Source organism: Phragmites australis, chromosome 10, assembly GCF_958298935.1.
Source record: "Phragmites australis chromosome 10, lpPhrAust1.1, whole genome shotgun sequence".
NCBI classification, from domain to species: Eukaryota; Viridiplantae; Streptophyta; class Magnoliopsida; order Poales; family Poaceae; genus Phragmites; species Phragmites australis.
The window spans coordinates 2,001,724-2,028,432 of NC_084930.1; the positions used below are offsets into that span (position 1 = coordinate 2,001,724).

Genomic DNA, 26,709 nt, shown 5'->3' on the forward strand with positions numbered 1-26,709 from the left:
TTCAATAGAAGAAAAAAAATATTAATACACATCATACGAGCTTATATAGAGAAAGAAACTTAGTCATCTAGCATTTTTTTTCTTTTCAAACTCTTGCGACCTCTATTCCATTTTGTCTTTTTCCCAAGATTAGTAGCGATTCCTATGAAACTACTGTGAAAATTATTGTGAAATTCATATAAATTCCATATAGAACTTTAAAGATAAGAAGAGAAGAGAAGAACATAAATTTCCAGTGAGCGAGTGTTAACGACATGGGCCCACCTACCCGCTTGAAGGAACTGTTGAGAGGGTGGGGGGGATGCCTTGGAATAGAGAACACTCCAATCAAGCGAGCTAACAATTCTTCCTTTTTAAACTTATGTAGATATATGCAAGTTAAGTGCCACTAATTTTGAGATATATCGTTATAAAATTTCAAGCTTAGATAGTGATCACCAAATATTACTCTGCCAAAGTTTGGCTTGGTCACGATGCAAACAACATTCTCTATGCTAAATTTTGCTGCACATTGTCGTGTAAAATAATACTTTAAGATCACTATATATAATTTATCAACAAAGAACGGAGGGAGTAACAATACTTTAACTTTGTATGTTTGGGTACGTGGCATGATGTTGGGGTTTATTTCCTGTACTTACGTCTTAAACATACTTGGAACTATCTGATAGACCTTTTCAACTTTGGGGTTTCAGATATTTGCCTTGATCACACCTGAAAAGTTCGATGTCAGTGGAGCTTACCTCACCTGCTGTGGGCTATCTTATCCATCATTTTTATGCACTTCAATTCGTTGGTTCGCACATACTATGCTTTTGTGGCACCATTGATCATGGATCGCATGTTCTATATCATCATCTTCAGAGTTTTGTTCCTATACGTCCACTTCCAAGTGAGTGCTCAATAGATAATTATGAATTACTACTTAGTTTATTTATTTAATCATCTACTTCTTAAGTAGATGGATGGAAGTACATTTTTAATTCAACTAAATGAGTTTTGGTTGGACCCAATGACCTAAAAAGCAAAACTTGTATCCCTACCAATATGGTGTACCCGATTCCATTACATAGATAACGATCATCTTCATAGATTTGTATTATTGACATAAATGGCATGAGAATTAAGCCAGAGAGAAATTGTAGGAATAAGATTAGTGACTAGAGGGGTTGAATAGACGAGTTAATAAATTTATTCATCTTAAAACTCAAGTGGAAACAAAAATAGAGATGAGTTTTAACAAGAGAAAATTAAGACAACACGACTCGACGGATGGTATGTGAATCATAGGTTCTATTTAAGATCAATCTATGTGTTTTAGTACTCAAAAGATTACAACTAGCAAAGAAACAAGAAAAGATGAACACCAAGTAATGAAACTCTCCAAATTGATTATCTAGAGGCAAGAGAATTCAAGATCACATCACATAAGCGTGTGTATGCGAATTTTATACCTCTAACAACGAGAAGAAAGATCTCATAAGGTGCTGAAATTTCAGCCAAAAAACCAAAAAGAAAAACAAAACCGGAAAGGAAAAACTTGCACACAAGGCAAGGGATCTGAAGGGACCGGTGACATCCTAAGAGGGGGGGGGGATGAATTAGGACACTTAGAATCTATTCAGCTCTAAAAACTACACAAGATAAATCTATATCAATTTCTATCTAAATGTGCTATAGGTTTATCTAGTGAGTCTACTCTACCAATCAAAAGAGTTTGCAACCTATCTAGGAAGGTAAATTGCAAGAAAGTAAATACGAAAATGTAAATAAAGTAGTAAATTGTAAGAAAGTAAATACGGAAACGTAAATAAGGTAGAAAGAGCAAACTCGGCATAAGATATTTTTATCCCGTAGTATTGATGGTATAAATATCACCCCTAGTCTACACTAGAGCTCTACCAAGGATATACTCTCGACCGGCACCCGATCACGGCTATTGAGCCACCAAATCACAAAGGCAAGGTCTAAACCCAGATGAGCCACTAAGACATCATGGTAAGGCCTCACCATAAGCCTCTTTTCCGGTCCCTTACCACCATGAACACTTTGGAGCTTGAGCCACCAAGGCAAGGGTTTCCACATCCCCATACACGTGTCTTACTGAAAGGCATCTAGGCCCCTTAAATGGGTTTTGGCTTATTGATAACAAAACGATTAAGGAACTAACATGCTTATCTAAGTTATGAACATGTTTAAGCATTAGTGAAAAGATAAGTGACGTTTGACGCCCATTGAAACAAATGGAGAATCAACGAAGAGTACTCAATAGGATTTAAATTCTTTTATTTTTGAAATTGAGTCTAGAATAGCCGCTCTATTAAGAGGGTTGCATTTGATTGCTTGGTTAGTGTCTCAATGTTCAAGATTTCCCTTAGAACCAACTAGTTGAGAGACACAATCACTCATGGACACCGAGTTTTTTCTGAAAAAATTCACTGAGTCCGGATACTCCGGTGTTCACCAGATACTCTAGTACTCAGTATTTAGCCTGGAGTCTCCGAGGTAGACTCCGACAGAGAGTCTCGGTTACGGTTTATTTTTTATTGAAAAAAGACCGGAGTCTCCGGTGTTCACCGGATACTCCGGTAATATATGGGTTAACAGACCGGAGTCTCCGAGGGAGACTCCGCCAGAGAGTTTCGGTTAAGGTGTTTATTTTAATTAAAAAGGACTAGAGTCTCCGGTGTTTACCGGATACTCCGGTAAGTGATTTAGTGTTAATCGGAGTCTCCCTCGGAGACTCCGGCAGAGACTCTCGGTTAGCTTTTAATCTTTTTGATAAAAAAGACCGGAGTTTTCGGCGTGCACCGGATACTTCGGTACCTGGAGAGGCTGGAAACTCCGGTCTGTTAACCCATATATTACCGGAGTGATTTAATGTTTTTGGAAGCCCTGTCAGGACCGAAGACTCTGGTGTTCACCGGAGACTCCGGTAATTTAACAGAACTGTAACGGCTAGTTCTGACACGTTCTGTGACCGTTCTGACGCTGTTTTTGGATTTAGGGCCAGATACTCCGGTGTTCACCGGATACTCCGGTCAGTTCTGACAAAACAGTAACGGCTAGTTTTTGAGAGAGGGCTATAAATGCTCCCACACCCCCATAACATTTAGAGCTTACTGTTGCTGGTGAACTTTAGACCTCTTGAGCACTTTAAGAGCATTCAAAGACCCTCCAACCACCTCTAGTGCAAAGTTTGCAAATTTTTAGAGAGTTTGTGTTTGGAGAGGGTTTAAGCCACTTGAGCATTGAGTTCTTCATCGAGCATTCGCTGCGATCATTTCTCTTGAAGCTTTGTGCTTCTAGACGGCAAGGCGTCGCCGGTAAAGCACCCAAACTTGTGGAGTGCCACGGGAAGTTTGTAAACATCTTCGAATTGAGTAAGAATTTCTAGCTTGATCTTGGTGGTCGCTAGAAGAGGATAGGGTTGGAAAAGACCCGGCTCTTTATGAGCTCCTCAACGGAGACGTAGGCACTTCTTTGTGAGGTGGCCGAAGTCCGGGATAATCTCTCGTGTTCGTATTTGTGCAATTTGCTTTATTGTGTGAAATTTGTGATTTGTCATACAAATTGCTCTAGTGATCATCTTGCTAGTGTTAAGTGTTATTCTAGCTCTGTGATATCTAGTAGACCTAGCTTCAACCTTAGATTCTAGCTATTAGCTTTAATTCATAGTCGTTCTAAAATTCCTGTATAGACCGGAGACTCCGGACTAGACCGGATACTCCAGACCATATCGGAGTATCCGACCTTCACCGGAGTATCCGGCAGATTTAATCTGCTGTTTTAGTTTTAATTTTCAGAAAAGCCTATTCACCCCCCTCTAGGCACTTTCACTTACTGCTGCTCCACACCAAGTTGGAGGATCAATAAGTTTACCGGCGAGTCACCAAGACTCCAATGTGCCGACGTACCAAGAGGTACAAGCTTGGATCATTCTTTGATCCAATCTCTAGGCAGCAATCATCTAGCAACACTCTCTCTACACCTATAAGCATTAATCATTTTTTAATGGTGTGCTTAATCGCCTTGAATGATCTCTTCATGCACTTTGGTGACTTAGATGTCTTCTCAGGTGTACATAAACTTCTCAAGACTCCAGCAATCTCAAATGACTGAGTGAAAAGATATTTATAGCCTCAAATCCGTGCACTAGCCGTTAATCCAACGGCTCAGAAAAGTTGTTAACACCAGATGATTTGGTGAGAATAATAGTACTAATACCGGATCATTCAGTGAGTACACTCTCACAAACTAGCCGTTAAAACCCCCACTCAAGTATCTGTGAACACCGGATATTCCAATGTATACTTTATTTCTATCATCGGACTATCCGGTGAATATATACTTAGCATCTGAGCCAACTACATCCTCTATATGTAAATTGCTCTGGTGTAAGCATTCAGTGCACATCACTTCATCACAGGATTATCTGATGCCTTGAACTTTGTTCTGCCTCTTTGCACTATTTATTGTCCGGTGTATTTTCTGGTATAGCCTTGCTTCATTACCGGACCTTCCGGCGTGTTGATCTTTGATCTTCTACGGCTGCAACCTTCTCTGGTGGAAATACTCTGGTGTGTATCTTCCTCTAATCATCAGACTATCCGGTGGGTTGTTCCATTCTGCCATCTGGACAGAAACATTCCGGTGTTGCCATGCTTTGATCACCGGAACGAACACCCTACAAGCTGCCTTGGCCGTCTTCTTGGCCATATTATCACGGTTCTTTTAGAAGAAGGGCTTCTTGTTCTTCTTCTTGTGCTCATTGTAGTCGTGATTGCCGTCCTCCCTCTTCTTGAGCTTGGGGCAGTCTGCCTTGAAGTGGGTAGTATCACTACACTCAAAGCAAGCACGAGAACCACCCCTCATCCGATCTCGATGATTGTTGTAAAAGCGAGTGAACTTCTTCATAATCAGCGCAAGGTCCTCATCATCCAGCGTGTCCACCTGCTCCTCTGTGACATAAACCAAGGAAGACAAAGCAAATCCACTCGATGAAGTGTTAGCACAAGAAAAGCCAGCCGCAAACCGATTGCCACCACTAGGTACAAAAACCAACGCCATTATCTAAGACAGACGATTTCTGAGACTGATCCAAGCCACCTTGGCTATCTCGGTGGACTTGAGCTTGCTAAAGAACTCATCATAAGTCAACATGCTATAACCTGAAGACTCTTTAATGCTTGAGTTCTTCACTTTTCATATGCTACAGTCAAGGGCATAGAGAAGCTTGATCGCTCTCTCATAGTCAGAATAGGACAAAACACTAGTTGATTGAAAATTGCTAACAATCCTATTAAAGCAAGAAAACATCGTATCCAAAGACTCTCCGAGGCCTTGCACAAATATTTGACATTCTTAGTTGTATGTGCTTTGGCATCTAACCTTAATCTGATTAGTGCCTTCATGAAAGACACTTAGAGTATTTCAGATCTCCGGGGCAGTACGAAGGTGCTGAACCCTAGTAAACTCATTCTGACTTAGGCTAGTGAATAAAATATTTTTGGTCTTGTTGTTGATCCTATACTATTCGATTTGAACCTGAGGCGTGTGAGTAACAGGAATCTCATAGTTGTAATCAACTACTTCCCATATTGCACTTCCTTAGCTTAGAAGATAAGCCTCCATACGCACATTCTAGCATGAAAAATCACGGTCATCAAATAACATAATCTTTTCACTTCTATCTATATCGCCTACGGATCACAAAGCTGGTGAAGGTCAATAAGTGATCACAGTGGTTATGATACCAATTGTAGGAACGAGATTGGCGACTAGAGAGGGGTGAATAGACGCCTCAACAAATTTCTTGCGAAATCGATGGTCTTCTCCTATTTGGATCACCCAACGCACCTTAAAACTCAAACAGAAGTAAAAATCGAGAGAAGTTTTAACAAGAGAAAATTAAGGTAACACGACTCCATGGATGGTATATCAAATTGATGGCGCGTGTTCTCCATCTTGCAATATTGACCGCCAGCAAATCTCTTCTGCTCTCGATCCCTCGAGCCACCTTATTACTTACACCGGCATCCCCTTCGCTTGACTTTGTCAACACGTCATCTTCATCATCTATTTCATGTTTTGCTTGACCTTCATGTGTACAACTAGAATCACCCTTGACTTCGCTTGTCCCTCCTTGATCGTCCGGCACCAAGCACCCGCTTAGCCCCGATCACCCGCCATCAACCGCTAAGTTGCATCCATCACCTGCATACCTTGAGACAAGCAAACATATTTTTTCACACTCCAAAATATCTCCATATTAGCACAAAATCAAAAACTTCAACTCAGAGCACACCCTGCAGAAAATGTGAACGTCGGATGTTCCGATGTGTTTTGCTCCTGAACACCGGACCATCTGATGAGTGTAACACTATCTATTCTAGGAAAAGGTCCGGTGAAAGCTTCTAATGATCTTATGTCCATCACCGGACAATCTGATATGTGCCAATCCACCGAACCACTCTTCTGCAACCTCACTGCAACAAAAGATCCGATGCATTCTCCGGTGTTCACAATCTCAGCATCGGACTATCCAACATATATAATCAAACTTTGCGTCAAAAATATCCTCTATGCAGAAAATACTCTGGTGCTCTTAGTCCCTCATTAGAACATCCGGTGTTTGCTTTCATTTCTGCTTTAACAATAAAAATACTCTGGTGATACCATCAGGTGTAACCACCACATTTACTGGACTTTCCGGTGAACTGATCTCCAATTTCGTCCGAAAAATTGATCTCTGTAAGAAATAGTTTGACGAGTATACACTGCCCACATCGGAACTTTCGATAAACATTGGAACATCCGATGTTCACATCAGAACTTCCATTATGTGTAATTTTTCTAAGTATAGAGAAGAATTCGCTAATTCCAATTACCGTCAACTCGAGTTAGTCATAAACAAGAACCAGCATTAAAAACACCTGCTAACTAAGTTTAAAATAAATTAACTATTATCAATATCTCATTATATGTAAACTAACACATTTGTTCACTTGGTTTGTCAGAAATACCGCTCAGTAGCGACATAGATCATCTTGATACATTGTATAGCCAACAACTAGTTCTTGCACCACAGCGACCACTACAGCTAGTTACGCAAATCATGTCTTTGATTGTCTTGTCTGGAATTCAACATGCTAGCCAGCTATCTGCCTATTGGGATATTTTTTTCTACAGAAAAATGTCTAGGAGACGCTCTCATGCATTGCATCTTTTCTTTGAAATCTCTTGGTCATTTTCAGGCATCGATTTCCAGATTTCAGCCTGAGTATTTATATATATATTTTTGAAAAAGAACCAGTTTAAGGAAACAATGTTTTGGAAAATTTGTAACTGCCAAGATGAGTTTCTTGCAATTGAATGCTAGTGCCAATAATCTCCACTGATTCAACAGCTATGGTTGCGCTCCATGAATGTCTTCGCAGACGGTTCTCTTACGAAAGCAAGAAGCCAAGAACACATGATATGCTTGCCTTGAACTCTTCTTCAGTCATATTACATCTTGAACTCTTGATGCATCTACCATTTGCCGAGTTGCTGCCCGAATTAGTATTTGGATCATTTTCAGTATCGATCATTGATTGAGTGCTTAAAAATCGATGCCTTTGCATGGCATCACTATCAATGGCTTCCAGAGCCGTTTCGTTCTGTCTGGAAGCTTTTTGACCATGGACGAGGCAAAGGCAAGGCCGGCGAGCGGCGATGGAGAGAGAGATAGAGAGCATGCATCAGGTGCAAGCATCCAAGACGTGGATTAAATGCCATGGCTCATCGCACCCGCCTTTTAAGGATTCACTGGCAGCTGTGCGCACATCACACATCGGCACTTCGCATCATCACTGCCTTCTTGGGTTCGTCTTCTCCTCTCCATCTCCTGCTGCAGCTGCAGCTCGCTCTACCCAGCGCTCTCATGGCTTCGCTTGGCCAGCTTGTCCTCGTGGCCTTCCTGATGCTGACGGCACAGGATCATGTCAGCAATGGCTCGGCGAAGGCAGCCGCCTGCCCGACCATTGGAGCGGCTGCCGCTCAGGCGCCGGAGGTGGTCAGCCCACCCGCGCTGCCGTCGTCCGTGGAGACCATGCATCGGCGGGCCCTCCCTCCCTCCGGGCCGTCCGACCACTGCAACTCGGTGACCACCCACGAGAAGACGTCGGCGGCCCGGAAGGCCGGCCGGCGCCTCGGGGCGCCGTGACTCGGCCGGTTCATTCTTGTCCTGGATATAGAGCTTGCCTTGATTTCTTCGTGCTCCGAGATCTCAAGGCTAGCTTAGCTAATGCTGTTTTGGTCTTCTCTCTTCGAGTAGTGATTCCGTCCTCTGCTAGAAAGAATTTTGAGTAGATTTCATGGCGTCCGTGAGATTGTGAGTGTCCTGAGTTCTGACTGGTTTCGTTGAGTCTGAATCGCTGTAAGATCTGCCAAGTTTTCTTTCCAGTGGAGAATGGAAGCGTTTCCTTAATCATGCATCCTAAATATTTGTTCTTGTCCTCATCTTTTTATATTTCATTTAGGTTTTTTTAAGTTGGTGTATTTTTGTGAGAGAGTACTTTGTTGGCTGCTCTACCTGATGAATGTCATCAAAGGGCACTAGTATGTTATTGCTTTCCAATCTGCTCCTGGAGAAGGGACCTAAGAACCATTGGTGTTGGAGACGAGTACTGAAGAAATTATTGGTGTTGGACACATTACACATAGCAAAAGCAAACATATCGAACATGTGAAACAGCAAGCTGGTCTTCAAGCCTTCAATGCAACGGTTATGAAAGAAGGCAAATGCTAAATGTCTGTCGACTGATTATTAAGGGCAAAATCCATCGAATTTTGTACCATGGGATTCTATTGGAGATTCGTGCATACTCTTTTTCTCCGGTGAGCTTCTCGTCATCCTCGGCGAAGTATTCTTCTCCGGCGAGCTCTCTTCGGGTTAGGGTTGGGGATTTTCGGGATTAGGGTTTGGGATTTTAGGGTTGCCGGTTATAGAGGGAGGTCCGGGGAGGCACTAGCATTCCTTTTGTTTGATTTTGTCAACACGTTGTCTTCATCTGCATTTCATACTTTGCTTGACCTCTACGTATTCAGTTAGGATCACACATTCACCCTCGACTCTGTCTGTCTTTTTTGATTATCCAGCACCAAGCACTCCACTTGGTCCCGATCATCTCAACGTCGACCGCTAAGTTACATCTATCACCTACACACTATGAGACAAACAAACACATATCTTTAGCTCTAATTCTAGTTAGTCTATAATCAATATGCTCAAATAAAATCTTAAATCAATTCAAATCACATCAAAGTTCATGCAAAACCGAAGATCATCAAACCAAATAAATACTAATGTTAATCACTCATCACAAGTAAACCAAGACATATTTTAACTTGGTTTCTCAGAAATATAAAAAAAGTGGCATTGTAAAATTCAGAAGCATTTTCTGATATCAATGAAAAAATTGTGAAACATTCAGTCAATCACAGAAAGTGTGTAAATTCAAAAGAGTGGCATTGTAAAACTCACAAGCATTTTATGAAAGTAATCATAAAAATATTGTAGTAGTTACACAAGTTGTATCAAGGTAGTAACAAACATAACCGACATAGCATAATACTCCTGAGAACAGAGTATCAAAAATAGGGAAAAACGCTATCAAACTTTCTTGATTTCAAGTAGCCAACGCAGACCAGTCGTCTTCTGATCATAGAAGTAGCAACACAGTAGAAATCCTACACAAGGCTCGGGACAACTACCGGTGAGTGCAGAGCAACACCCCAAACTGATCAATCGCGTGCGTGCGTGCGGAGCGAAAGGGTCGCGACCGGTGGGCTGGCGTGCCGATGGTGCCCACCATGGTGGTAATGGGGGGGAGTGTAGAGGGACGGCGGGAACGGGAGCGGTGTGGGCGGGGAGGCCGCATCTCCGATAGGGAGACGGTTCTTCTTGGGGATGCTAGGGTGATGCTCCCAGGAGAAGGGTACAGAGTTGATGACGCGGCCGCGAGGGGACGGCGATGGTGAGGAGGCTCCGCAGGAGAATGTCATGTGCGCTTGGGGAACATTTGGGTCGGCCTGTTTTCAATTGGCACGGAGTTAGGCAAATTACTACCATAACCCTGAATGACATGGTGGTTAATTTTAACAAAATTATGATAATTACTAAAATATTCAATTACGTAGATCATCGGATTAAGTTTATACTATACCTTATCTCTAGGTAGTATGGACCACCGTAAAAGAGCTCCGCACATAATCCTATGAAACACAGTAAACTCTAGTATTAATGAACAAGGAAAAATATAAGAAATATTTTTCACTTTTAGGGTTTTATGATAGCGTCATCACTATAAATAAGGTGTCAGATTGTCTTATAACGTAACATTCTATAAGCGTTACGTAATCTAACTTTTAAGGTTTTGTAATAGCATCATTTCTAGGTGACATTAATTAAAAGATGCTACTAAAGCTATAAATGCTCGAGTACCGACAAAAATAGACTCTTTCACAAAGATAGAATGCTAGATAACAGCGTTACATTTATGCATGGACACTTACATAAAGCATAAGATAGCTATTGTCTAAGGGACATTGATTGCAAACCACTATGAAGGTTGTACATGTAAAATCTTGACAAAAGTTGGTTCCTCTTCATTCATCGATGTGTTTGAATAATAACATGTATTTCTACTTGATATGTTTCTAAAATATGTGTGTGTATGGTAGCCTCTGTCACTCTATGTGCCAATATATAGCCGAAGCTAGTTCTCTAAAGTATTTACAATGCAGACATCAAATTTAGAGATACATTTGGATGAAAAAAAAAATCATTAGTCATATACTTCTTCATTCAAATTGAAATAAACCACCATACTACTCTATATAAACATAACATGCTACTACAAAATATGTGTAACCAAAGCAGTTATGAGAGACACTCGCCCCATCTTCACAGAATTGACTACAAAAAATATGCAGAGCTCAAGAAACAAAGAATATTAACTACACTTCAAAAGAGCTTTAAAAAAAGAAAGTGCCTTATTTGACACTAGAAGTTTTGGAAAGCCAAATGGATCGGCATCCACATGTCAGTAAGATAACGAATAACAAATAAGGGATGAACAAAACTTCTAGCAGCAAATAAGGAAGCGCCCCCAAAAGAAACTTAAGTCATCTACCATTTTACCTCAGACTCTTGCATCCCTCAATTCCATTTTGTCTTTAACTACAGATTTGTAGTGATTCCTGTGAAGTTCCTGCAAATCCTTGTGAAATTCATGCATTTTAAACAGGGCCTTAAGGACAGGAAGAGAAGAGAAACACATAAATTTCTAGTGAGCGTTAACGACATGCCCCCCCCCCCCGACCCCACCTATCTAGTTGAAGAAAGTTGTGAGAAAGGAAAGTGCAATACCTTGGAAGAGGGGGCAATCAAACTACGGAGTAGCCAATAGCCAGCAATTCTTCTTTTAGAGATTATTTAGATATATGGAACCTATATATAGTGTGACTAACTTCCAGCTTGGATATTGCTTATGAAATCTTTTGGCTATACCGAAGTTCGTCCCTCCATGAATGATCCATGCTCCTTTACCCCTCAATCTTGTCGATGACGATCCGCTTATGCAAGCAAAAGAAGCCAAGAACACATGATCTGCCTCCACTCTCTCTTCTTCAGTCATACTAGCAGTATAGTACATCTTTGTTGCATCTTATATCTACCCAGTTGCTGCCTTAATCAATATTTGCATCATTTCAAGTGTCGATCATTGATCGGGTGCTTGAAATTGATGTGGCTTTAATTTGCATGGCATCCATCAATGGCTTCATCAGCAGTTTCGTCCTGTCCTGAAACCTTCTGACCATGGAGCGGGCAATGCTGATCGAGCCGAGCCCTCGATCTCCTCTCTCCGCTGGAGAGGAGAGCGCGCATCATCAAGGGCAACCATCCAAGACCAGATTAATTGCCATGGCTCGCAGCACCCACCTTTTAAGGGTTCACTGGCAGTTGCCTGCCTGCCTGCGCACATCGCGTCACACTGTCTCCTTTTGCAGCTCACTCTTTGCTTCGCTCTCATGGCTACGCTCGCCCGCATCGTCCTCGTCGCCAGCCTGGCCTTCCTTGTGCTGAACGCCTAGGCTCACGTCAACCATGGCTCGACGGCAGAGGCAGTCCCCAGCACGGCCACTGGAGTAGCTGTTGCTCTGGCGCCGGAGGTGGTCAGGTCACCACCTGCGTCGCTGTCGTCCATGCAGACCATGCAGCGGCCGGCCATCCCTCCGTCCGGGCCGTCCAAAAATTGCAACTCGGTGACCACGCACGAGAAGATGTCGTCGGCCCGCACCGCCGCCAAGCGTGTAACAGAACCGATCAGTCCGCTACTTTCCAGGCGATCAAACAAGCAAGCAAGCAATAGAAATCGAGATAGGATCCTGAATAGCTAGGGAAATTGAGAGGCATTTTCACATATCGTTGTTCCATCCTATCAGCGATTACATCTGGCTTATAACCCGCCAGACCAACACCATGCACACACACGCCAACGAACACGCCACACTTACATATTGGGTCCACCTGACTACCGTCAGTTGGTGCCCCGGTCTCCCGCGCTAATGCTCCTAGTCGTGACATTCCCCACCACTTCAAAACCAGCTTGATCCCAAGCCGGAGAATAAGGGAAACGACGATGTAGCGCTGAGATATCTTCTCATGTAGCCAAATTCAGAGGCAGTCCCTGCCATTGAACAAGAATGCGTGAAACAGTTGAATTACCTTTCTTAATCAACTTGCGATCCAGAAAACGCTCCGGGACTTTGGGTGCCTGAAGAACAGCAAGTGCTGAATGATTGTCACTGATGGCCCGATCGCCTTTTTGAACTAAGATACATGGAACACCGGATGATCTATTGCCATCACCTGTAAATAAGAACGCCAATGTTCTATTGCCATCAGCAGTGCAAGACACTCTTTTTCATAAGCCGACAGACCTTGATTTTTCTTGCAAAGAGATTTGTTGAAGTAAGCTATGGGATGACCCTCTTGCATAAGAACAACGCCTATACCCTTGTCACTGGCGTCGTTTCACTTATAAAGCGTTTAGCAAAGTCAGGCAATGCGAGAACCGGGGCATGTGTAAGTCTGAACTTCAGCTCGCTGAATGCCTCTGACTCTACTGTAGTCCAAATGAAAATGCTTTGCTTCTTCAACAGATTAGTGAGCGGTTGACTAATCAATCCAAAATCTTTGGCAAACCGACGGTAATAGCCTGCCAAACCCAAGAAGTTGCGAAGTTCTTTGACATTTGCAATCTTGTCACCTGGTAATATGCCATCGGTAGAAATAACATGGCCCAGATATGAGATGGTATGTAGTGCGAAGGAGCACTTGGAAAGTTTGGCCTTCAATCCATGATCTTTGAGCAGTTGGAAGACAGATGTAACATGGGTGACATGTTGATCAAAATCTAAGCTATATACCAAAATATCGTGAATGAAAACCAAAATGCAGGTGCGAAGCAGTGGCTGCAATATCTCATTCATAGCGCCTTGAAACATCACAAGTCCTTTAATGTAGCCAAGGAGCACTCAAGATCCTTTGAGCGATGAAGCATGATCGAAGCCCAAATCTCATCCTTCAGGCCATCGATAAATCTGGTGGTGAAGAAGACAGTGTCGAATGCTGGATTGTGCGCCAATATCAAATGCAGGAGAGGCTTGAATTATTCCCAGTACTCGCCCGTATGTGTTTACTTGATCTCGAAGAGTTGGTGAATATGATTATTGGTGAAAGAAATTGTCTTCCACAAATAAAGTGCGGCGAGAGCCAAGTCACATGAATGACTCAAGCTTGAAAGAGAGGCGGAAAATATGGAGATACCAAAGTTGTCTGGATAATCTCCCCCCCCCCCCCCTTGGCTCGATAGCCAAGGATCTGTATTTATACTGATATTCAGAGTGTGAATATACAAATGTGCTCATAGGAGGCAGGCAGAGGTATATGTTTTATACTGTACAACCAGTGAGTGGGCTAACCTAGTAATTATCCATACGGCTGGTAAGATAGTTGTCCTAGTGATGAGTTGTCTATATCGGTGCCACACTGTACTAGCGTATCAGGCGCCCACCACTTGCGCTATTGTGTCAGGCGGTCACCACTTGTGCCATGGTGTCAGATGACCACCACTTGCATCATAGTGTCAGGCGACCACCACTGCACCAGCATTAAATGCTGGTCACCTCACTGCATGTGAGGGGCAGTTGCAGGCCCCCTCCTGGTTGATCTTTTCGAAGGCTTAGAAGGCTCCGGGTCTTCGGAGGTACGGCCTTCGAGACAGCCTCGGAGACTCGAGCCCCAGAGGGGGCCGGAGCCTAGCGGTCTTCGGGCCCGGACTTCTGAGGCCAAGGGACGTCAGGGGTCCTTAATGGCGATTCCTCCAACAGCAGCCTCTCACGAGGATGGCTAGCGGTGCGGCTATCCCCGTGGTATCCAGAGTAGGGCCTTCGATGATCCTTGGCCCTACAGTTATGGGCCCTCAGTCCTCCGATGATGCTGAACGTTGGAATGTCGGACAAGGGTGCAGGCTGAATACCCAACATTATCTACGAGGGAGATCATTACATGCAGCGTGCGGTGGGTGATGTAATTGCGCCTGTCCAGTCTGTATTAGGAGATGAGTAACGTCTTGGTATTAGAGCGTCTTGGTGAGCGGTTCCACCTCCCCATGATTGCAGGGAGAGGAGGCAGGACATACGCACCGCCATGTGGAGGTAACAGCCTATTCCCTAATCTATAAGGTGAGAATTTTGGATAAGCGTCATTCTCATCCGGCACCTCTATTTTTTTCGACTCAAGTTCATGCATAACCAAAGCAAGTATGAGAGTCACTCGTCACATGTTCTCATAAGCGACTGCATGCACTATGCCCAATTCAAGAAACAAAAAATATTAACTACACTTCATTTGAGCTGATATAGAAAAGGAAGCTTAAGTCATCTAGTGTTTTCTTCAAACTCTTTCATCTGTCCATTCCATTTCATCTTGCACTATAAGTTTCTAACGATCTCTATGAAACACATGTAGAATTATCATAAAATTCATACGTTCCAAATAGGACCTTAAAAATACGAAGAGAAGATAAGAGAAACACCTAAATTTCTAGTGAGCAAGGGTTACTGACATTGGCCCAACCTAGCCGCTCGAACGAAGTTGTGAGAAAAGAGAGGCTATGCATTGGAAGAGTGGACAATCGAATTAGGCAATAATTCTTCTTCTAGAGATTATTTAGATATATGCACTTTAGTATGACCAATTTTGATATACACCGTTACAAAATTCCAGTTAAGATATCGTTAATTTTTTTGGCTCTTCCAAAATTTGACTTGGTTATAATCCAAACACCGTTATTTTTGCCAAATTTTGGACCTGCACAGGTTTTTGTTCTGCCAAAATTTTGACTTTGGCTCGTCTGGGCCATGAGAAGAGGACAAACGTTGAGGGCTGATTTCAATTTTGGAAAGCAGTAAAGAAAGAAAATCACTTCAGATTCTTCTTCCATTGCAGAGGGGCTTCGTCCTGTTTCTCACCCTAAATTCACCTCGCCGTCCTCCAGCGCCTCGCCGGCGCCGGCAGCCCACAGCCGAGTCGTCACACTCACGACCTCCTCCCGGCTCCCGCCGTCGTCAGAGTCAGACAAACCCTCTACCCTCTTTCGCCTGACCGCGCCGCCGAACACATCCCAAAGGCTCCATCCACTGAAGCACGTGAGCTTTCTCTCCTTGTCGCTGCCCCTCCCTTCTACTGGCACTGGAAGTGCAGATCCATCCGGCCTTGGATTGGTTTCTTCTCTTCGTTGGTAAGGGAGCAATCAATTCCGAATCTTTCTTGCTCTCCAATCCGTCCCCTCTGCTGCGATTTGTTGGATGAGTGCCGGCGCGTTCGACGGGATGCCCACCGGAGCGCTCGACGGAACGCCCAATGGAGGGGTCGCCGGAGCAGGGCCGTCCGGTGAACTTGGCGAGGTGCAGGGCGTGCTGGAGCACCTCCGCAAGCGGCAGGCCGAGAGCCCGGGATTCTTCTACGCGATGCAGGTGGACGGCGGCAACCGCGTCACCGGCGTGTTCTGGGCGGACGCGAGGGCGCGGGCGGCGTACGGGAGCTTCGGGGACGCCGTGACGCTCGACACCACGTACCAGAAGACAAGGTACATGCCGCCGGTCGCGGTGTTCCAGGGCGTGAATCACCACCTGCAGGGGGTCACGCTCGGGTGCTGCCTACTCATGGACGAGACCAAGGCGTCCTACCTCTGGCTGCTCGACACATGGCTCGCGGCGATGGGCGGCGGCCGCCGCCACCCCGGCCTGCTGGTGACGGACCAGGGCAAGACCATGGAGGCGGCGGTCGCGAGGGTGATGCCGGACACCCGCCACCGCTTCTGCCAGCGGCACATCCTGAGCCGGTGCAAGCAGAAACTGTCTGAGCCGTATGCCAAGCATGCCACTCTGAAGGCTGATCTCAAGGAATGCGTCTGCGGCGCGGAGACGATTGAGGAATTCGAGGCCCAGTGGGAGTGTGTGCTTAATAAGTACAATCTCCGCGAAAATGTTTGGCTCGAGTCACTGTATGATTCCAGGCAGCAATGGGCTTGGGTGTACCAGAAGGGTTTCTTCTTCCCTGTGCTACTCAAGTCACAACGATCGGAGAGCTTGAACAAGTTCTTCAAGGTGCATTTCAACGCGAAGACCCCATTGCTCGTCTTCATCTCCAGGTTTGAGGAAGCGATGGCATTGCGCTTGGAGAAGGAAGCTGAAGCCGACTTTGCGACATTGTACTTGAAGCCTAACTTGAAGACTCCATCTATCATTGAAAGGCAGGCAGCAAGCATCTACACAAGAGCGGTTTTCGAGGTGTTCCAGGAGGAGTTCATCCAATCGCTGGGCTATCACGCTGATAAAGTCGAGGATGGAATGATCCTCAAGTTCATTGTGGCCAGACAGGAAGACAATGGCCGGTGCCATATGGTCACCTTCAACCAGTCAGACAAGCAAGCAAAATGTTCATGCTGCAAGTTTGAGTATGCTGGTGTCCCCTGCAGGCATGTGCTAAGGATCTTCTTCATGGTCTGGGTTCGGAGTCTACCGGAGGAGTACATAGTGAAGCGATGGACCATGGATGCTGTGGGTAGTATTGCACCGGATGAGCGATCGGTAGAGCCACAACTTAGCTCTCCAGAGAGCCTATGTGCTTGGTACAATGAGCTTTGTGAGAACGGTTTGGCATACGCAATGAGAGGAGCCATGTTGCCTGATGTTTACAAGGTTGCAAAGGTTGCGCTTCAGAAGGCATTTGCTGATGTTGTGTCTGCGAAAAATCAGCAAATGAGTGAGCAGCAGAGTTGTTCAAGGCAACAGGACATGCTTCAGCACAGAATGCCTCTGCCCAAGCTCCAGGCGAAGAAGGCACCAACAAAGAAGTAGCTCTGCATGATATGATACCAATGGTAGAAGAAAGGAAAACACCACGGTGATCAACCTTCCGTCAATTGTTATACATGGTAAGTCTTTCTGATGTTGTAAACATCTATCCTGGGGTATGCTCGCTTGTGCATATTGAAAGCTGATCTCCAGCAGTCACTTTTCAATGTACCACCTACTTGATTTATCAATGTACCACTCTTTAGCTGTTATAGCTGACTACCATGATAACATCAGCCAATACATAACCAAACAGAGCACATAAAGATAAGACATGCATTCATGACCAGAAAAATGGAGCCTTTGCTGCTTTATATGCTACACTTCAGCAAAAGTCAGCAAGTTACGACATGCCACAACCAAATCAACGGCTGGAACTGATGATGCAACAGCATTTCAGTTAAGACATGCCACAAACAGCATAAGACCAAAAAGGCTCATTATTATTTCTTATTACATGCATACATCCTCATAACTCAAGAAACTAAACAACATTACAGCTCCCTCAACTGATCAAAACAGATCAGCATTTTAGCTCAAAAGAGCTATTGGCACATGCGCTGCAGTTGCATTCATAGATACATTCTGGAGGCGAAATTAGGCAATACATAGCACAAAGCTACATCCCGCTTATTTCCTCCTCACAAGGGGCCAAAATTTGGTAATACATAGCACAAAGCTACATCCCGCTTATTTCCTCTTCACAAGTGCAAGCTTGCTCTCATATAGGTGGGCATATAGCTTATTTCCCTTGGGCATATCAGCAGAAACGCAAGGCATGTTCGAGTTCCTTCTCATCAGTGCAGTTGTAACCCAACATATACGCACGTGCTGTTCATTATATCAAAGCATGATCAGTAACTTGGTGTAATGAAACAGGCCACTTTACTGCAAACAAATCACTGATGATCACAAATTGCTAATGCAGTATATACAACTGCCCATCTACTAGAAGGTCATAAAGGACATGACACTAGCTTGCATAAGCACATTAAGAAGACATGACTAAGACCCAGTAACCCCAATCCCCGCCCCCCTCTCTATACTCAAGTAAACACTATGCAACATTTCAAAGCAGCAGAAACAGGAATTTCAAATATTCAAATTCTAACTTGTCAGAGATTTAAGGATTTGCACAACAGCAATCTTGATATGATAGTGACATGTATTATAATACATAAGATGCTGAAAATACTATTTTGTTTATAATTTCTAACTAGTCCTAGGAGGCAAGGATTAAAAGCAAAATGAATGGAGAAAAAAGTAAGTCTTTCTCAATTTCGAAGAAGAAAACTCAGAATTTACCAAATCGCCCAGATCCCATGAATGGTTCTGCTTCATCGGTTACACCGCCTTGTTGCTGATCCTGAAAATTCCAAACAAGGTTCATAATAATAAAAGACAAAGAAATTCAGCAGTATTTGCTAATAGGTTTATTGAATTGGTGAATTATGGAGACTTATTCCCTAGCAGAAGCTCAATTTGAAACCGTATAGTGTGCATTAAAAGATAAAAGAAAAGGAAGGGACTTTGTATGGACTTACAGTATCATAAGTGTCCCATTCATCATCAGGACACAGCCATCTCTCAAAGCAGTGCCCAGATATCGTACAAAGAAGCAACCCACTAGATTGGTCCAAGACAAATTCACGACAAGCCTCATCACAAACTGAAAACAGCAGAAACAAACAATTTCAGGCATATGCAAATTATGAGGCGTATTACTATGCATGGGAATCACGATGGCCATTCATTTGTTCAAATCCAATGATCCAGAATGGAAGGTACCTATTGAAAGGTACTTAAGCCGGTACCATAAAATGGTGGACCCAGTACCAATTAAAAGATTAAGTTGTGGGCCGGTACCGAGCACTGTAAAACTTCTCACAAAGTATACATGACAAGATAGTGAGAGGAAATATATATATTACCATGGACACGACCAGTCTTCTCACAAATGTAAGCATCACCAATCTGGGTGTAAGAGCATGTATTCCCAGAACAAGAGTGCCCCTTGACTGCTTCATCAGTAAGCCCTCTGCTGTTTTTCCAACTAGACACCTGATCAGCTATTGTTTTATCAAGGATAACCTTGTCGTCGTTGACCTTCAAAATTCAGATGAGAAACACTTCAATTTTGTCAAAATAGGACATATTTGTTGGATATTGGGGGCAAACTAATAAATAGATATGTAACAGAGATTAAATTGAGGCCTTAATTTAGTAATTACTTCTGAGGGAAGGGGAGCTTGACTCCTTTTTGCAGCCTGCATCTGGATATAGTACTCCTTGAATTCCGTAGGTGTATTTCTCACAAATTCAACCATATCCTCTCTATCTTGCTGGGTATTAAGAACGGCAACAACAACATTAGCAAGTTAATGCGCAAAACACTAGCATCAAACAAAGAGATCATGCAGCAATATGAAAAGGAAATATTTTGCACGGTGAGTATGGCAAAAAAGAAAGAAAGAATGAGCTGTTAGTCTTGCATATTCAACAGTTTCAAGGGCACGAGCTTATTGTGCGAATTGTTAATCCAAATAATGCAGCTATTCTCACGAAGATAACTCATAACTGCTATAGCCTGTGAGCACTGGAACCAATTTAAAAATGTCATCTTTAAACTCCATGAGTACCTTGAATTAGCTGCAGTGATGCAGAACAGTCAGGTTTACCTGGATATAGAGGTTCTTCCAAGCTCGCTCCCTGAGCTTGGCATTGGAGGCCAGTCCCCACCTCATGCAATACCTTAAACAATTGGAAATGGATCAAACATGTCAGTTTTGAGTCAAATTGCATAGAATGTGGATCGCAAGGGCAGCCTCAGCAATCTTACAGGCGGCGCCAGAGGGTCTCGTCGGATGCGGCAGCGTTCATGAAGCGGCAGACCAGGGCGCAGGAGATGAGGTCCTCGGAGGAGAGAAACTTGAAGATCAGCAGGAACAGCTCCGGCGGGATGTTGCTGAACATGCCCTCGTCGATCTGGGGCGCCACGGCTTTCCCTTTCGCCTGCCTTCTCTTCTCCTCCCTCCTCACCCTCTTGTTCTGCTCCCCCTCGTTGCCGCTGCCCCCACCGTCCCTGCCATCTCCGTCCGAACCTGAGTCCTGCTTCCTCTTATTGTTCGCAGCATCGCCTTCCATCCTCACATCCTCCTTCTCCTCCCCCTCCTGCCGCTGCTGCTGCAATTAGTTCGTTCTTAGCATCCCAATTCCAAATCACGACAAGATTCGATTCGTACACGACAATTAAGGGAAAGGAGAAATCGAGACCACTCACCTCGAGATGATCCCCAGCGCCGGACCCGGATAGTATCTCCGATTCGAGGAAGCTGGCGAGGCCGTCGACGTCGTCCTCCTCGCCGCCGGCTTCGAGTTCACCTCCCTCTTCGGGATCCGGCTCCTCCTCCTCGGGGAGGGGGTCGGCGTCCTTGCCTTCCGTCTCACGCTGCACGTCGGCCATGCTCCTCCACCACCGCCGCCGACGGATCGCCGCCCCTCCCTTACCCTAGCCAGAGGTTGATATTGGTGCGGTTGGAGGACGCGTGAGCCACCAGGACACGAGTCGATGGGCCGAATCTCAAGAGGCCGGCCCGCAGCGTAAGTTTTCTTATTGGGCCTCTACACATGACATCATATTGGGCCGGAAGTGACGTCGTTAGTGTCCGAAATGGCCACGATGATTAATCGGTCTTCGCTGCATTGACTTCCACGTAGGCGCCACGTCCGCACCTTCCTGGCGACCACTGTGTGCTCGTCAGAAATGGCAAGCAGCACCAGCAGTGCAGAGCCTCAATGGAGGGTGTGGCATCCACTGGAACACTGCACCGAATTGTGTGCTCTTTCGTAGAGGAAGGAGGTAAAAAAGGGCGAGTTCATCGTGTTAGAAGATATGCTTAGAGATAGGATAGTATCTATTGAAATCTGTTGTAATCTTCTGCAATCTTCTAAGTTTGTTATGTATTTGTGCCACGGCGGGGGCTCTTCCTGCTATATATTAACACGTACAGCGGCCCGGGAGGGTTCAACGCTTCCTAAGAAGTTTACATGGTAATCAGAGCTTAGGGTTCTTCCTCCTCATCCATGGCGGCGGCAGCTTTCCCGTCCGGATCCTCCATGGTGTCTTCCTATTCGTCTGGCTCTCCTCTCCTTGGCCAATCGGTCACTGAGAAGCTCACGAAATCGAACCACTCCATCTGGAAGGCGCAAGTTCTCGCGGCTCTGCGCGGCGCGCAGATGGCCGGCTTCATCGACGGCGGCGCCGTTGCTCCTGCTGCGATGCTGGAGGTCGCCAAGGGCGACAAGGATACTGAGAAGATTCCGAATCCTGCGTTTGAACGATGGATGGCTCAGGAACAACAAGTTCTGAGTTTTCTGTTGTCTTCGGTATCGCGCGATATCCTCACACAGGTCGCCACCATGCCGACGGCCGCTGCTGTGTGGAGAGCGATTGAAGGAATTTTTGCTTCGCAGTCTCGAGCGCGAGCCATCAACACTCGCATGGCGCTATCAACGACTCAAAAAGGTGCCATGTCTGTTGCGGAGTACTTCGGCAAGATGAAGTCCTTAGCAGATGAGTTGACATCTGCGGGGAAGAAACTTGATGATGAAGAATTGGTCTCCTACATCCTCGCTGGCCTCGACATCGACTACAACCCACTGGTCTCGGCTATTGCAGCTCGGGTGGAGCCCATCACAGTGGAAGAACTCTATGCGCAGATGCTCTCTTTTGAGATGCGCATGGACCTTCTTCATGGCGGCTCACAGTCCTTTGTCAACTCCGCGTCGAGAGGGCGTGGTGGACGTGATGGTCGTGGGCGTGGCGGCCGTGGTCGTGGCAATAGCCGCGGCCGAAGCGACTACTTCAACAATCGATCAAGCAACAATGGCGGCAGCTACTCCAACAACTCCAATCGGCCGATCTGCCAATTGTGTAACAAGATCGGTCACACTGTCATCAAGTGTTACAAAAGGTTTGACACCTCTTTTACAGGAGAAGAAAAGAGTGCTGCTGCAGCCACCACTTCGTACGGTGTTGATACAAATTGGTACACCGATACAGGGGCAACAGATCATATCACAAGCAATCTTGACAAACTGACTGTGAGAGACAAGTATACCGGCAATGATCAAGTCCATACAGCCAGTGGTGCAGGTATGAATATTAATCATATTGGTCATGCTATTGTTCATACCCCTAGTCGCCGTTTACATCTAAATAATGTTCTTCATGTTCCTAAGGCCAACAAAAATCTTGTTTCCGTTCATCGCCTTGCTACTGATAATAGAGTTTTCTTTGAATTTCATCCAAATTTCTTTTTGATTAAGGACCAGGCAACGAAGAAAACCCTTCTTCACGGCAGGAGTAAGGGTGGCCTCTACCCGTTGCCGCCTCTCTCACCATCTAGTCAAAATCATCAAGTCTATGGTGCTATCAAACCTTCGTCTACAAGATGGCACAGTCGTTTAGGTCATCCATCATCATCTATCGTCCAACAAGTCATTAGTATAAATAATCTCTCATGTTTAGATGAGTCCAATAAAGAGTCTGTGTGTGATGCATGTCAGAAGGCCAAGAGCCATCAGTTGCCTTATCCTAAGTCTACAAGTGTCTCAAGTTTTCCTTTAGAACTTGTGTTTTCAGATGTTTGGGGCCCTGCACCCAGTTCTGTTGGACGAAAGAAGTATTATGTTAGCTTTATTGATGATTACAGCAAGTTTACATGGATTTACTTGCTTAAAGAAAAATCTGAAGTTTTTCAAAAATTTCATGAATTTCAGAATCTTGTAGAAAGACTCTTTGGTAGAAAGATCATAACTATGCAAACAGACTGGGGAGGTGAATATCAAAGGCTAAATAATTTCTTTCAGAAGATTGGTATCTCACATCATGTTTCATGTCCTTATGCTCATCAGCAGAATGGCTCAGCAGAAAGAAAGCATCGTCATATAGTTGAGGTTGGTCTAGCTCTCCTTGCTCATGCTTCTATGCCATTAAAATTCTGGGATGAAGCTTTCATAACAGCCACCTATTTGATCAATCGTCTTCCCAGCAAAGTCATACAATACTCTACTCCTTTGGAACGTTTATTTCATGAAAAACCGGATTATAATTCTCTTCGCATTTTTGGTTGTGCATGTTGGCCAAATCTCCGACCATATAACTCTCGAAAGCTTCAATTTCGTTCTAAGCAATGTGCTTTCCTTGGGTATAGTCCTCTCCACAAGGGGTTCAAATGTCTAGATATATCGGAAGGGCGTGTTTATATCTCTAGGGATGTTGTTTTTGATGAAAATATTTTCCCCTTTGCTCGCCTTCATCCTAATGCCGGTGCTCTTCTCCATTCAGAAATCTCTTTACTTCCTGTTGGCCTCCAAAATCCATCAAATATTGATCAAGGGGGTGTAACAATAGGTGATCAATCTATGATTAATAATCCTGCTAATATTTCCTGTGAAGATGCAGTGTTAAATAATTCAGGTTTGCTCCTGGACGTGCATGGCATGGACATGCATGGGGACAGCAGCACAAGTCCCGGTGGGATCTCTCCTGGAGCAGATGCTTTTTCTTCTGGAACCGACGGTGACAGCAGCACCAATCCAGATGATTTTTCTCCCGGGCACAGCTCATTGGCTGGCGGCGGTGCGCACTCCCCTGGGCGTACTTCTCCAGGTGATGTCGCCGGTACTGTGCCTCAAGTTGATGTCATCAATTTCGAACAAGGAGTCCAACTCAGTGCAGACTCTTCTCCGTCGCCAGAGCCAGTACAGTCTGGACCAGTAACCAGACTAAGGAAAGGTATTACAAAACCAAAAATTTATACTGATGGTACTGTTAGGTATGGGCTTTTAACTGCTACTGGTGAGCCACAAAGTATACAAGAGGCTTTTAGTAGTAAAGACTGGAAGGAGGCTATGAAAAATGAATTTTCTGCTCTTATGAAAAATAATACATGGCACTTAGTTCCGCCTTGCAAAGGAAGAAACATCATAGATTGTAAGTGGGTCTATAAAGTTAAAAGAAAGGCAGATGATACAATTGATAGATACAAGGCTCGATTAGTTGCTAAAGGATTTAAGCAACGATATGGTATTGACTATGAGGACACTTTTAGTCCTGTAGTCAAAGCTGCTACTATCCGTATTATTTTGTCTATTTCAGTGTCAAAAGGTTGGAATATTCGCCAATTGGATGTACAGAATGCGTTTCTTCATGGCGTTCTGGAGGAAGAAGTTTATATGAAACAACCACCAGGTTTTGAGGACAAGTCCAAACCACATTATGTATGTAAGTTAGATAAGGCTTTATATGGTTTGAAACAAGCCCCTAGAGCATGGTATTCTAGATTGAGTATGAGGTTACAGGATCTTGGTTTTATTGCTTCAAAGGCTGATACTTCATTATTCTTCTTCAACAAAGGCAATGTCACTATTTTTGTATTGGTATATGTTGATGATATTATTGTTGTCAGTTCATCTCAGGATGCTACAATGACCTTGCTTCGTAATTTGGAGAAAGATTTTGCTCTCAAGGATCTTGGTAACCTCCATTATTTCTTGGGTATAGAAGTAAAGAAAGCACACGATGGTCTGTTATTAACTCAAGAGAAGTATACTTCAGATATATTAAGACGTGCAGGTATGTATAATTGTAAACCAGCATGCACACCTCTGTCTACTACAGAAAAACTTTCGGCCAGAGAAGGAAATCCTCTAGGTCCTGTTGATGCTACACAGTATAGAAGTTTGGTTGGAGCACTTCAATATTTAACTTTAACAAGACCTGATATTTCTTTCTCTGTAAATAAAGTATGTCAGTTCTTGCATGCACCTACTACTTTACATTGGACTGCAGTGAAAAGAATTTTGAGATACCTCAGAGGCACTTTAGGCATTGGTTTAAACCTTGGAAGGTCTTCATCTATGCTAGTTAGTGCATTCTCTGATGCAGATTGGGCTGGATGTCCAGATGACAGAAGATCCACTGGTGGCTTTGCAGTGTTTCTTGGCTCTAACCTTGTGTCATGGAGTGCCAGAAAACAAGCCACAGTATCAAGATCAAGTACAGAAGCAGAGTATAAGTCTCTAGCAAATGCAACTGCTGAAATAATGTGGGTACAGGCACTATTACAAGAACTTGCTATTCCTCATCCTTCAGCAGCATGTCTTTGGTGTGATAATATTGGTGCAACATATTTATCAGCTAATCCAGTATTTCATGCAAGAACCAAACATATTGAGGTGGACTATCATTTTGTGCGTGAACGTGTAGCGCGCAAAGTTCTAGACATTCGGTTTGTATCTTCTAAAGATCAAATAGCTGATGGATTCACAAAGCCTATTTCTACTCGACAGTTGGAAGATTTCAGGTGCAATCTTAACTTGTGCAAGTTATGATTGAGGGGGGCTGTTAGAAGATATGCTTAGAGATAGGATAGTATCTATTGAAATCTGTTGTAATCTTCTGCAATCTTCTAAGTTTGTTATGTATTTGTGCCACGGCGGGGGCTCTTCCTGCTATATATTAACACGTACAGCAGCCCGGGAGGGTTCAACGCTTCCTAAGAAGTTTACACATCGGTGCACCATGGCCGGCGTCGAGGTGCCGGTATTTCTCAAGCTATATCTGGTTCGGCATTCGCGCCTACAGCACGCGGCTTCCCTGCTTACAGTTCTTTGTTTCGTTTGGTAACTGGGTCCTGTACTTTGAGGAACAATTTCCGCTAAAATAAATATCTTTGGTGTACTCGCTAGTTGTTAGCAAGAGGGATCGAGTACATGTTTTTACAGTTTTAGAGGGATAAAGACCTCACTAGTGTTTAAGATCTAAATAAGCCTTAAGATGTGTCATGTATATGATGATTTTCAGTTTGTGTTAAGTTTGAGACTCAGAGTTTCTGTTGTTATTAGTTGGCAGTTGGTACAGGGAAGAGAGAATAATCAATATAGAAATACTATTTTAGTGTTTGAGATCTGACATCAAACTTAAAAACCGGCTATAGCAATATAAGCATTAAGGTTCTCTTTTATAATGTATAAGACTGGATCTTAAAACCAATCTTTCTGACGCTATGGGTGCATCTGCCATTCTGCCCAGGGCAGCTGCCGCACTGACTCCATTGAAAAAGTCTGAAATGAAATGAATGACTCCATGTGCGAGATTTTCTAGATGTTTTCTTTAGAAAATAAATCATGTGTTCATATCACAGTTATTCCACTGCAAACGGAGTAAGCGAAAGA

At 44.1% G+C, this 26,709-nt stretch overlaps 2 protein-coding genes and 1 non-coding gene across 4 annotated transcripts; 2 read left to right on the forward strand and 1 right to left on the reverse strand.

The window, feature by feature from the left end:
• The first annotated feature begins 15,942 nt into the window (after positions 1–15,942).
• Positions 15,943–17,472, forward strand: LOC133931090 (protein FAR1-RELATED SEQUENCE 5-like). The gene has a single exon (XM_062377915.1). The coding sequence runs from the start codon at positions 15,943–15,945 to the stop codon at positions 17,470–17,472; it is 1,530 nt and encodes a 509-aa protein (XP_062233899.1).
• Positions 17,473–17,884: 412 nt separating this feature from the next.
• On the reverse strand, positions 17,885–21,014 carry LOC133931306 (F-box protein SKIP31-like). 2 transcript variants are annotated; one of them, XM_062378162.1, is made up of 8 exons: positions 20,750–21,014; positions 20,309–20,649; positions 20,148–20,220; positions 19,701–19,811; positions 19,401–19,575; positions 19,014–19,138; positions 18,775–18,835; positions 17,885–18,300 (listed from the first exon to the last, which is right to left on the reverse strand). In XM_062378162.1, exons 1-8 carry the CDS (start codon positions 20,930–20,932, stop codon positions 18,230–18,232), a joined length of 1,140 nt encoding a protein of 379 aa, XP_062234146.1. In that variant the 5' UTR covers positions 20,933–21,014; the 3' UTR covers positions 17,885–18,229. The 2 variants fall into 2 exon arrangements, with proteins under 2 accessions (XP_062234146.1, XP_062234145.1); XM_062378161.1 differs by having other exon boundaries at positions 20,309–20,652; positions 20,750–21,013.
• A 1,051-nt stretch (positions 21,015–22,065) lies between these two features.
• On the forward strand, positions 22,066–22,204 carry LOC133883777 (small nucleolar RNA Z247). Its single transcript, XR_009902986.1, has one exon. It is a non-coding gene; the product is annotated as a small nucleolar RNA Z247 (small nucleolar RNA).
• The last annotated feature ends 4,505 nt before the right edge of the window (positions 22,205–26,709 follow it).

Bases quoted from the DNA above. Each gene is read 5' to 3' on its own strand.
- LOC133931306 (XM_062378161.1), bottom strand. From the start codon at position 20,932: ATGGCCGACGTGCAGCGTGAGACGGAAGGCAAGGACGCCGACCCCCTC. The intron at 19,576-19,700 runs GTAATTACTAAA...TGAATTTTGAAG, and splicing joins AAGCTCCCCTTCCCTCAGAA to GTCAACGACGACAAGGTTAT. The intron at 18,836-19,013 runs GTAAGTCCATAC...TGGAATTTTCAG, and splicing joins AATGGGACACTTATGATACT to GATCAGCAACAAGGCGGTGT.
- LOC133931090 (XM_062377915.1), top strand. From the start codon at position 15,943: ATGCCCACCGGAGCGCTCGACGGAACGCCCAATGGAGGGGTCGCCGGA.